Source organism: Leopardus geoffroyi, chromosome D4, assembly GCF_018350155.1.
Source record: "Leopardus geoffroyi isolate Oge1 chromosome D4, O.geoffroyi_Oge1_pat1.0, whole genome shotgun sequence".
NCBI classification, from domain to species: domain Eukaryota; kingdom Metazoa; phylum Chordata; class Mammalia; order Carnivora; family Felidae; genus Leopardus; species Leopardus geoffroyi.
This window is the reverse complement of record NC_059342.1, coordinates 40064414-40077677: the sequence shown is the minus strand read 5'-3', so window position 1 is coordinate 40077677 and position 13264 is coordinate 40064414. Positions and strand designations below refer to the sequence as shown.

The 13264-nt window shown below is 35.7% G+C and overlaps 1 protein-coding gene across 9 annotated transcripts in view; it reads left to right on the top strand.

Moving 5' to 3' along the window:
• The window catches only part of ZDHHC21 (zinc finger DHHC-type palmitoyltransferase 21), a 69634-nt gene extending 56959 nt beyond the window's left edge, over window positions 1-12675 (top strand). For all 9 annotated transcript variants that reach the window (XM_045470457.1, XM_045470453.1, XM_045470451.1 and 6 more), the window contains 2 exons: window positions 4549-4592; window positions 5140-12675. In XM_045470457.1, coding sequence (XP_045326413.1) covers window positions 4549-4592; window positions 5140-5272 — 177 coding nt within the window. In that variant the 3' untranslated portion in view covers window positions 5273-12675. The remainder of the gene's footprint in view (window positions 1-4548; window positions 4593-5139) is intronic.
• Window positions 12676-13264: the final 589 nt, after the last annotated feature.

The following is a 13264-nucleotide window of genomic DNA, read 5'->3' as shown; positions in this document are numbered from 1 at the left end:
TATGTTATTGCATATAACCGTTCTCTTTGGCATTCTCTGTATTTTCTTGTATAGTTATCCTGTATACTTGACCACTTTCACTAGACTGTCAAGCTCCTTGATGCTAAGGACCGTGTTGTAATAGGTCCTTAGTAGATTTTTGATAAATGGATAGATGAGTAAAGGAGTCGTGGTGTGTGTTACATAGTACTTATTTTCTCAGGTGGATTGTGAGCGTCTTGTGGACATTGGATTTTATCTGTGTAAAATAGGCCCTGTCATTTTATCGTTTGTTATAAAACCCACTTTTTTTACTTAAACATGTTTTTTTAAGTTATATTCTGATGTAATTGAGATCATATCTCTAAGCCCTCTCAAAAAGAGCATAGTAGGCAACATCAGTAAAAGGACTGCTGTTTATTGAGGAGTTACGGGTTCTAACATATATCGACTCATTTAATCCCTACAAAAATCTATGAATAAGGAATTATTATTTGAAAATTATGATACTGAGTTTTAGTCACTTTCCTAAGGTTTTATACAGCCAGAGAGTAGCTTGATGAAGAGAAGTACAGGAATCATATTGGAAAGAAATTTTCAGTGACGACACATGTAAGATCTACCACCTTCTCCTTTGGTTCCATGATTGATTAAATGTTTCTGTGAACTTCAGATCTCTAATAAGAGATATAGCTGGTCCTCTCTTGGTGGATAAATGCTTAAAGTACCAGTGATTTCAAATGAAGAATATAGTGAGTTCTGGCTTCGAAGGAGGAGAGAGAGCTATGATTCATGGGAAATGTTCTCTCTTTGAATTCCAAAGGAAAAAACTAAGGAATCACGCTGTTTGTGTCCATGTTCAGTTAGTTTAGTGCTGGAAACATACATCGGGTATCCACTTGGAACCACGTATGCTGCTAGGTGCTGTGAAAGACGTGAAGTTAACTGAGCTGCTGTCCATTCATTGGTGAGAGGTGCTAGGAAGTCAAGCCAAAGTCTGTCTTAGAATTAGTAGTAGTAGTAATAGATAAAACAGGTATATAATCTCTCGTTGTGAAGAAAGTTCCTGAGTGGTTTTTAACTCCAGATTCAGTCAACAGTCATTGAATTAGGTATGTGCAACAGACCAAAGGAAGAATAAAGTGTTCAGGTGATCATTGAGGTTACACTGAGCTGTTTTCATGTCTTTGTGATAGAATGCTCTTAACTTTCATCGAGTTAGCAGTTCGGCAGGTCTAGAAACTCCATTTTGGAAATGTTTCCAGAGTTAGGCCCAGAGATCGCGACTGTGCCTTCCAGACTCAAAAGCGTTGGTTGTATAAACCAGATTGTTTGTTCCCTCACGTGGAATTGTCAGGCGTGCCAGAGGACTTTCGGCATATTCCTTGTCCTGCACAACAACATACGTGGCAGCGTTGCTCGGTGAAAACGAACCCAAAGCAGGATGAGTCAGTTGAATGGATTGGATCGTCAAGCTGTGTGTTCCGAGAGGGCTAGTTGTCTGGTGATAAATTCTTGCTCTTTGTCCTCCACTCTTACTACTGATTTTTCCAACAGACAGTAAATACTTTCCTATCCCTTTCTGTTAGGAACTCCCCCCCCCACCAACCCCCCGCCCTATTCCAGATATAATCTTACTAGTGTTTTAGACTGAACCTGATTGTTAGGGTAACGTCAGCCAGCAGGAGAAGATAAAGGATCGGTTGATGAAATAGGTAAGGTCCATAGAAGTCCTGCTGTTCCTAATTTATTCTTTTTTAGAAAATAAACTTTCAGTTTTTAAATATAGAAAAGCATTCTCATATGTCTCTTAGTTATGCAGATTGTTGGAAGTCTTAGATATTTTGATCATTAGACCATCAACGCGACATAAATATTTTTCTGAAGATAAGATATCCTGATTGAAGATGACCTACTATAAAAACTTGTGTCTTATCATTCCTTGAAGAATGAATTTTTCTGGATAGCTAGCTAGTTTTATAAAGCACTAAGAATTTATAAATTATACTGCTTGAAGATTATCTTATTGGTCATTGGCGATTTTCTTATTGGTCATTTCCTGATAGTCACTAGAGGTATTGAATCTTTTATATGGAATTAAACTGTCTGCACCAAAATCTATTTTAAATGCACTAAAAATGTTGGTTTTATTTCCCAGCTTCATAAAACAAAAAGTATATTAGGGGCATCTGGATTGCTGTCGGTTAAGCGTCTGACTCTTGCTTTCAGCTCAGGCCATGATCTCACTGTTGCTGAGGTTTTGCCCTGCTCGAAATGCGCTGAGAGCGTGGAGCCTGCTTAGGGTTCTCTCTTTCTGCCCCTCCCCCACTTGTTCACGCCTGCTCGCTGTCAAAATAAACCTAAAGACTATATCAAACCTCATTTGGCACTTTTGGAAATAACTTACGGCTTCAGTGTTCCTGCCGGTAGTAACCTCTCTGCTCCTCTAAGTTTGCAGTTCCTGCTGTGTTTACGAATGTGATGGTGTGATAACTCGTGTTGTTCTGAGTACGCTCTAGAAGTGCCAGTGACATGTTTGTGACCTGTTTGGCTGTTCAAATACAAATTGCACATTTTTCTTATAAGCGTATGCTCGATAGCTGGGTTTCAGAGAGTTATGCATTTGCTATTTCTAGAGGGAAAAGAGTGGCCTTCTTTGTCTAGCCTCACAAATCCTGTTCAAAAAGTCCTGGCAAACGTCACATTCATGGATAGAATGACCGTCTGTTTATGATCACTTAAGAGGTAGTATTCTACTTATTACTTGAACCAGTTTCTGGGAAGGTGTCAAAAGCACTTGAAAATAAAAGCTTTTCCCACATGAAGTCTAAATCCAGAATCTTTGAAGATGAATCTTTTATCGCCACAAATAAGTTCCTCAGAGTCTTAATCAAATTGTAAATTTATGCATAGTAAAAAATTTCATACAATACTAGCTGTGGTAGTCTGACTTTGTAATTGCCTTCCTTCTCTCGAAATGGTTTTTAAGTATTATCCCTTTGCATCCATTTATTTACCTGTCCTAAGAACCCTGACAGATTTCTGTCCAATCGTTTGCTTTGCATTTTTGCACAAGTTGCCTTCAGTCTTTCGGGGCATCCTGTCAACCCATCCGTGCCAGGAAACCGTTAGAATGACTTCCTTCACTTTCTCTACAGATGTGGAAGCAGAGACCCAGCCTTCCTCTAAGCCCATGATCAAGGTTCTCATATATTTGCAGACTGTGTTGTCACAAAGTAAAACATTATTTTGAGGAAATTATGCAACAGAACTGAGAAAAGTTAGTTATAAATAGACTTGTCATTGGATACCATGAATTTCAAAGCATGATAGGAAAACTGATGAATATGGAATATGTGGCTAATCTACCATCTTGTCACAAATTCCTGGGAAATATGGAAACGGAACACTGCTATTGGTTACTCTGTCATCTAAAAAAAATAGATTTATTTTCTCGTATGTGGGCCAACCGTAGTTCTTCAACGGTTCATGCGTTAAGGACTTAATATTGTGAGATGTTGATGTAACTTCTACAAAGAGATTTTTAAAGTCAAAGTGTTTTATTACCAGTATCGTTGGAAGAGAGTTCTACAACTAGATGTTCTTGGAATTGGAGTTGCTGTCCCAGATTGTGCATGCATAGTGCTGCTTAATAACAGTACAGTTCACCTGCCATATGTGAGCAAGCTATCAGAGGATAAGAGGGAAAGTTCACTAACTCTTTTGCATATTTAAAAGAACATATTTCCTTTTGTACTACTTTGAAATGTGTCTAAAACATAAAATATATATTTAAAAGAAGATCATGTAACTTGTGTTCTGAGCATTTGGCTATTATTTATTGCAGTTTCTCAGTCTAGTGATAGGATTTCTGTATATATGAATGGAACCAGCATGTCTAGAAGCTGTCTTCTCTTTGTTGACTTCCTTTGCTTACATATTTGTGTTAGAGCTTTATGGAAAACATAGAATGAGAAATTGTATTATTAGGAAGATACAAGGATAATTGTATTATTAGGAAGGTTTTTCTGTTGAAAAGAAGAAGAAATAGTTCCGCTTTACCTTTCAAGGTAATAGATGCTGTAATGTGGCAGATGCATAGATTGCCTTGTTGAATTTGTGTTTGTTTATAGAAATCCAGAACCAGTAGCACTCTGGCTCTTGGCAGCTTTCTGTTTATTAAGTGCCTTTCATTTGTCACTTTGGTATTTATTTTGTAGCACATACTCCCTGGCAGTTGAATTAAAAATAGATCGTAGACTTTTAAAAGAATTATCAAAGAAAGCAAATGTAATAGGTTATATTTTAATAAAGTGAGACTCCTACAATTTTTGTGAGGTTTTGTAACTGAATACATTTTTTTGGCACAATGTAATGTTCGTTCTGTTTTTGTCAAGGGAATTTCAGCAATGTATGCAGTTAATTTAAAATTCTTAGTACCCATATGTAAACTGTTGAAGTCTTCAGAATAGTCTCTGAATATGATGAAAAGCATCATAAAGTAGATACAGAATAAAGTCTTGATAACTTTGTTCCATCTGAGTATAATTTTTCTTTAATTTTTAATAGGATACAACATCTATTGAAAAGATGTCAAACTGTTGTGAAGAAATGTAAGTATAAAAATGAAATCTGTAGTGCTCTTATTTAAAAGTGGAAACAGCTGGCCACATTTGAAAAATGTGTGCATGTGATGGAAAGATAACATAATGATGGCTTTTTCTTGGTGCCTTGTCTAAGGTCTGAGCTAGACAAGCATAATCCAGTCTTACAGTAGGGGTCTTCAAGCCATGAGAGTTTCCCAACAAAATAAGTACTGGTCGTTCTTGTTCCTTGTCTAACTAAAGTAAGTTAAATTATTTGTCCCGAAAGTACATCAAAAGAGATTTGCTACTGTGTCGTTGACACACGCTCTGTTAATCCTGAGATTCTCCTCTGCTTCAAAAGTTCCCCTAGGTTGATTGACGACACAGATACAATATCTGCTATCCAGAGTTAAAACTCAGCTGCATGCCATAATGAAAGAAAAGCTGTATTTGTGATGCTGGGACACAATTCATCAGAGTCCAGTAATGGATCCCCAGCCAACCTGCATTGTTTTAGCTGACTGAAGTGCACCATGGGAGTGCTGTCTTTCACTAATAATGCTGTCTTCTGTAGATCGAGGCCCCGAAAGCCATGGCAGCAGACCTTCTCAGAAGTTTTTGGCACTCGTTGGAAGATCCTGTGGTTTATTCCTTTCAGGCAGAGGCAACCACTGCGAGTTCCCTACCACTTTGCCAATCACGTCTAAACAGATGGATGGTGGGCACAGATGGGTCCTCCATGCTGGAAATGCGTTACAGGTTTTCTGATAATAGAACTATGACAGTCTTCAAGTCAATTAAAATCCACCCACCAATCTTAGGCGTCATAATGTGCCCCAGGCTTTATTTTAATAGTGATCTTGAATCCTGTTGTGGGACGAATACAAGATCTATATTTAAGTTTTAAAGCATGTTTACTTTCAAATTAGCTTTCCACGGGGATTTCTTGAAATGCTTTTGTTATTAAACCCAAAAGGCAGTGATTGAGATAAAATAATTGTACATAATTTTTTTTTCTTTTTTTTTAGTACTGACAATGTTGCAGATTTTAATTTATGGGAAATTTCAGATGTTTATTTAAATTTTTCACTCTCAAACAGTACTAACCAAATCTGAATTTAATTCTTCAGGTTTATAAAAGTTGACACACCTTATAGTATATGCAAATTTTCTTTTTCAAATACATAATAATTTAAATAATACTGCCTTTTTTATATGCTGCAGGATTTTTTTTAATGCAGCATAGAATTGAACAATAAAACAACAACAGAAAAAGGGCAGTGTTTTCTTAGAAGTAGCTTTCTAATGTTTTCTGTTTTTCTCTTCACCAGAAACAAAATAAAAACGCCACTAAAATAAAACACCAACTACCTACCTTATTTTCAAGGCAAGATTAATTTTTTTTCCATATTAACTTTTCCATTTCTTTTCCCTATACTGATGTAATTGTTGGTTGTTGTTAAAATAATTACTCCAAGGTGAAATTTTTGACCAAGCGGGCATGTATATTCTATTTTACCCTAAGATTTTGATGAGCAAAAAGGGTAGAGAATTTGCAATAATTCCACAGATACCTTTTCTAGTACGGTTATATTACAATGCGTATGTTTTTAAAGTGCTAGTATAACTAGATAATATATAATGTACAGTATAAAGAGGAATATTGTGCTTTTGAAAAACAAATATATACTTTTTACTTTTACTTACCTACTAGTAGATCTAAAATTACACACTCAAGGTTTGTATGTAATAGATATTGGCCAACTAAGAATGAAATCTTAGTTATAGGAAGTTGCTAGTAAAAGTAAGTTAATTTTTGTGTACCTATAATCACCCAAATTGCAATTGGCCAACTATAAGTTTGGATTGAGAGACCTTTTGTACTTAGTACCTAATGTTAGGAAATGACCTTAAAATAAGAAAACGTAATGATCTACATGATTAGCTTCTACAAATTTAAATTGCTAATGGTGATGGTCTCTTGGAGAGCATAGAAGATTTGTGTGAAAAGACATTTTAGCATGCTTTGAGAAAAATTCAGCTTTTACACTTTTTTCCATTAGAATACTGCAAAATCCATATATCCTTTTCAACAATTTATGTCCTCACAGTCTTTCCCTTGAAGAGAAGATTAAAGGGGTCCACTGTTCTTGGAACGTACCAGTATTTTCCTTTTAGTTTGTTTTGAGAGGAAGGAGTCAAACCTGAGAAATCATGAAACAGAAGATTTCCATTGTCAGCCAGTGAATTCTACTGTAGTTAGTTCTTTCAGGAATTGTAAATATCTTCTAAAATAATTGAATAAGCTGTTCTCAGAGATACAAATACCATGTCTTTCATGTTCTGACTACAGTGCTTTATTATTTAAAAATTTGGAAGTGGCAGATGAAAATATTTATTGGTGCTGATAAGATGCATAGTAAATGTAATATGAGGAGTATATTTATAGAGCTTAGTGAACCACAAAACTAGTGTGTTTGTTTGTGTCCGGCACCTGGGTTGGGTTTTGTGCAAGCTAACATAGTGACCACATTTGGTCTGTTGACAGAACTGTTAAAGGGAAGTAACGTGTAGATATGTAGATATATATCAGTCAAATGCCTCATGCTGTGTACATTTCTGTCAAATGAGAACCTTGAGAAAAAACAAAGCCAACTGTAGACCCGCTAAAGAGCTTTATGGACATATTTACGCTTCACGTAGTAGCAGTAGCTACCTTGAAAGGTATATACCTGGGAGATCCTCATTGCCGATCTCTGTCTCAGTAATGGGAGCCAGAGATGGTCCTTTCCCCGCCCTGAGGGTTTTTGTTTTTCTTAGATTTACCACTTCTGGGCACATTTTCCTCCCTCTTTTCTCTTTAACCTCCCTGTCCTGTTCCCTCTACCTGATTGCTCACAGTCATTGGGGTACAAACTGATACACTAGGCAAGGCATATATTTATTTTGTTTGAATGGCAGAAATGCTACGTATCAATCTATATAAGAATCTATATTAAAGCCTATCTGTATACGCTTTTGCTGTAATTTTCAGTGTGCTCAAGTCAGCACACCTAACTGTGTTTACAATTCTCGAGCGATGACTTGAAAGAAGCCAACCGGCAGTTTCCTGGGACGCATGGAGTCTAGTTGTGTTCTCTCTGCGCCCTCTTTTGGCTAACTAGTGTAATTATACTGGTTCTAGAGATTTATTGCCCCACAGTTCATTATTTGTATGGCCTAATTCTGAGCATGCCAGAGGTGCAAACTTAGGGGAAGTGTAAGTACAAAAACGTAAGAGTTTATGAAAACCAGTGCATTCCCGTTTATGATGGCAGTGTCTGGATCATACAAATATGATAACTACTTTGGTTCATCCGTGTATATTATTATACTTTTTTACTATCCATTAGAAATTTATATCAGATCAGGGTAAACAAATGTAAACCATTTCATGAATAATATTTTAAACCTTATTTCGGCAAATTAAGTGCTTAGAACTAGGAAAGCCATTACCTAAAATTACCAATTCATTACAAAACACAGAAACTTACTGTAGTTACGTTGGCAAGCAAGTATCTAATGTGTTTTAATGAGTATCCAAAAAAATACATTTAGATTTTTTAATCTCCGTTTCAGAATGATTTTTTTTACTGATTTTGTTGTATTAATAGAATAATAGATTAATAATTCTTTCTATGCTTCATTCTTTTTAAGAGTATAAGTTATACTCTTATAACTCCCATTCAGAATTATAGCTATAACTTTAGTAGTCATCATATTATGGGTTTTGGATAACTGTGAAAATGACTAATGTTGAGCCTTATTAGAAAATAATTACAAGCAGTGAAATTACTGATATAATCTATTTGTTGGATGAAGTATTTCCTTATAAACATTCCATTTTGTTTTAAGCAAAATAAATGTTAAAGGATGCTTTGCATCAGCAATTCTTAATTGGGCTCTGGAAATGAAAGGTTTTTAGCCAGATATTCTGAGTTACAAGTTATATTTGTTGTTGTTCTCTTCTGTAAACAAAAATGCTTATGGACCCAAGATTGTAGGCAAAAATGGACTGAGTTCAGAATTCCCCAGACAGCAAGCATCAGTTTAAAGAGCTTTTGGTACTTTGTAACCAAGACTTCTAGTTTAAAAATACAAAGTTAACTGGTGTTCCATTATAAGAAAAATACTATTTTGCTTAAGAGTTGTATTAAAAGTACTTCATGTAAGAGGTAACCATATTTAAAATTTTAGTTAATGCTTTAACCTCTTTTAACAGAAGAAAGCATAGTTTACTTTTAATAGTAATGGAAGTACGGAGCATAAGCAGACATAATGCTCCATGTGACAACTAAGTTAAAACTTCTGTCGGACTGAACAGCAGTGACTTTTTGCCAATGCTTGGAGGTATTTTTCTCTGCGGATGCTGGCTAATTATAGCTATTCATTGTCACACTCTTAAGTCACTTCCATAAAAGTTGAAGGTGTGATTCGCTCAAAAGGGTGTATTATTTCTGAATGCTAATCAGAAAGACTTAGGTTAGGAGGACACTTCCGACTGGGAAGTGTGAAGTAATTTAGAGTATGACCACACGGTTTCCTATGTATTAGATCACAGGGCAGTTCGTGTGTTCTCGCGTGTGTTGCTGTAAAATCGCGGTGTGTCCGGCCCTGATGTACAATGGCATTAATGTTAACAGAGCTGCTAGTCTCTCCCTGGACTTTGCTCTAGTCTCTAACTACTTCCCTCGTGCTTCATGTATGAATAGATTGTCTAGCTCAAGTTTACTAAACGAGTGCTGCTTCATTAAACAAATTTTTGACATCACCTCAAATGTAAGTAGATATACCTAGAATTTATTTGGGAAAGCTTATACGTACAAACATCAGATAGTTTACTAATAGATACAAGGTTTAGCTTTTTTTTACCCAACCTGTTCTTGCTTTTGAAAATGTATGTATTGGCAGATGTAGTCATGTACATTTAGTATGTTCTATTTGCTAGTGTTGTTAACCATATAATTAACAGCTGAACGAGTGTATTATTTAATGTCATTTGTTACCTTCTACTCTAAGAATCACCCTCAGATTTTATCTATAAATCAACAATTGCACTGTGCTCTGAATTTAGCCATTTTCAATTGAATTCTAGAATATTCTGCAGTAGAATGTGAGAAAGTAATAGAAGCAACTTGTTTAAAGTATTTTGAACCAATGTTGTTGTTTTATATAGATCAGTCAGTATTTAGCATTTCTGCTGCCTTTGGGATAATGATGGTTTAATTTCAGGAAAGTGACTGTTTTCTCTGATGTCTTTCATCATCATTGTGCAGTTTTTAACAACAAAATTTACTGCATTTTTGTCTGTTCTTCTGATGTTGTAATACTTCCTGCTAGTGCTAATTTGCAACAGAAATAACAGTGGCATTTATGGTTCTTAAGGTGTTGATATTACCAGTATTTTCCATCCTCACTATATATATTTTTACTATTATATGTCCTTTTCCCTCATCCACCATAGAGGGCAGATACAAATGAGCAGTGAGTAGCCAAAATTGGATAAAGATATTAGGGAAACTTTCGAAGATGGGAAGAAGGCTAGATGGGACATGTAAAGCAGCATCTCAGCAACAGGGTTGACGGGAGATAGTCTCTGTGACATCAGGAAATCCCCAGCTGTAGTCATTTTAGCCTTGTCTCTTGTTGATAATCATTTTACTGTAAGAGTTGTTAATGCATGGGAGCATTAAGTTAGAGTTATTTATATTGCGGATTCTCATGAGTAGGCCAGATGCCTTTGAAAAATTATTTTAAATTTTAAACATTATAATTATGTAGCGTATGCTAACCTGATGTGTTACGAATAATGTGAAAGCTACGGCTATTTAATGGAGACTTGGGAAATGAATAGGTTATTGAAAGTTTGGAAAAATTGGGACCTTTTTTTACAAGCCACCTATTGCAAATAAAGGATACAAAATATTATAGTAAATTTGCCACCAGAGGGAAAATTAGCAATTTGTGTATAAAAGGTGATTTTCACTTTAAAATTTGGGCTATTTCGGTCCCTCCAAGGTCACTATATCTATTGGTATTGTGAACACCTGTAACATGTAATGTAGCCCTTGCCACAGTTGTTCAACACCTGGATCTTTTTGGTATCGATAGCTTTATATACGAGCAAAGGTATGGACAAAACAGCAACAACAAAAGTTAGGCTTCTTTTTGTGGCTTCGCTTGCCTGTTTGACCTCGTACAGGGTTTCATTGCATAGGCTGTTAACTAAAGGGAAAGGTTGTCCGCATATCGCCAGCTCTGTGTTCTTGCCAGTGTGCACTGGGTGATCTTTCAACCTACTGGTGCCTGAAGTCAGTGTTTTACAGCCTCAACAACTAAAACATACTGGTGCTACTCACTTTAGCATTGAGTGACATTTTTAATTCCTGTACCAAAGAATTATTTATTTAGGTTTTCTGTTTGGTTTTTTTTGGTTGACTGGGACTTTGCTTCTCTCATCCTTCTAAATAATGTCCCTAAGAACAATTTTGATGAACACATTTGAGTTTTTGCACACTTCTGCCTCAGTTTAATTGGTTTTAAATGTCTCTCATTTGGACTTTTCTTTTTTTTTTTTTTTTTTAGGCATATTAGTATGGTTTTTCAGTCTGTCTTTTAATATAGTTTGGCTACTTTAAAAGGTAGTTTAATAGGTTGAGGTTACAAAAGATAATTGAACACTTTTCACAAGATTGTATTTTATTTCTGCAGGAATAAATGAAAAATAATAACTCCTTTTATTTCTATAAATGAGCTATACATCCTATTGAGCCCTCTTAATGAATGCTGAAACAAAATGCTAAAATGAAAAGTTGTAACGGGCTCATTCTGATTATAAATGAAGAATTCTGCATCTGTCTATGTATGGGTGTGGGGGGATTATTTTCCAAATAAAAATACAATTAAAGAACACCTTAAAAATATATATATATCTATACACACACACCACACACACACACACACACGCGCGCGCGTGCACACACGCTCCCCAAGAGGAAATGCAAATGTACCTTGATTTAAGCAAAACGATCATAGAAAATTGAACTTCACCAACACACACACCCACAAAAGGTGTCTGGATATTGCTACTCACTTTACATGAAAATTAGAGTAAGATTATTTTCAGAACTACTTCTGCTTAGTGATTCATTTTGCCAAAAAATGGGGGGAAATGCCCTTTAGAAATACTTGCAATTGTCCAAATGTAGTAACGGCTGTCGGGGTACACTCTGCCGGTTCCCTGTTTTTCCTTTTTCCACAAATTTTCAAAATACTTATTTAGTGTCCTTAAAACTGCAACTGAAGTGGTTAAAATTTCTGGCAAGAAGATAACTGTTCGTGTATTGGAAAAGTTGACAATCACATTTGAGAATGTTTTACATTATTTTCAGTCAACCGAAATCAAATTTCTCCTTGAATGTAGATACAGTATATGGTTTTGCAGTGATTTCTGAATGGAAAAAAAGAGTCAAGTCTGAAACTTAAATGGAACATGACATAAGATCATTTGAATTATATATAGAAATACGGATGTACCTGCCATTAGAGGTAAAAGGACAATTTACTTGTAATCAAAATGGGAAGAAGCAACATTGTGTCTCTAATTGTCAACAATATATTTCCCAGGTTCTGTTGCTGCAGTATCGGTTCTGAGTTATTTGGCTTGTTTTTTATTTAAAGTGCTGTGGGTGAATGCAGTTGCTTGTTCAAGTTATTGGTAGTGGATAGTTCACTGCTATTTGTTGTCCTCCAGAGATGAACATTAAAAAGAAGTCTTCTTTAGTGTAGGCAGAACGAAACAACTACGATGATCCGATAGGAAGAAATTCCTCCACAATCCGAGACCAGTAAGTTGCGAGTCTAACACAGGGGGTGCACGATAGGCGTTCGGAGGCCTGAGCACAGATAACCACGCTTGTATGAGCCGTGTGTCCCCGAAGCAGTCTTTTTAAAACTCTGACTGGCAAGTTGAATGGGCAAAATCTGTGACATTTTGGGGCTCCTAAAATTTTGTGTCCACCTCAAACTGTGTCTAATGTTACATCCTTAAAATAAAAGTCTTTTAATACTGGGGCGTTCCAAGTGCCATAAAGATCCTGTTTTCGAATGTGTCAGGCGTTTTTTCATTCAGTGCATATGTTTAAATCTGAGTGCTGTTTGGCTGCATTGTCTGTTTTACCTTGTCTGGTCCCTCAAGAGCATTTAAAGAAGATCTTCACTAACATTTCTAGTGCTAATGGCAATAGGGAAAATAATAGCTGAGAGCTGAGACCAGACCGAAAAGAGAGAGGAAGCCATGTATCTGAGATACGCTTGTTTAAGTGAAAGATCTACACTGGTTCTTAAAATGGAAAACCATGTATCTACCTTAAGAACAATGTTTTGTGGGTTTTTTTTTTAATTTATTTCAGTGATTTAGTTTTTATTCCTGTAATATTTGTTTTTCTTTGCAGATTGTTTTTAATTTAAATTGTGGAATTTTTACTTCTCTTGAAATGTATTATGTACTGTATTTTTAGAAATCTTATTTTTAAATAAATATTTTTCAAAAACATAGGACTGTTTTTCTCCCCCACCTCTTTATTTATTAAAATCAACCCAAATTCTAGATTTCAGGACCAAGAGATGATAGGCCACTTTTTTTAGTTTTACGCAATTTG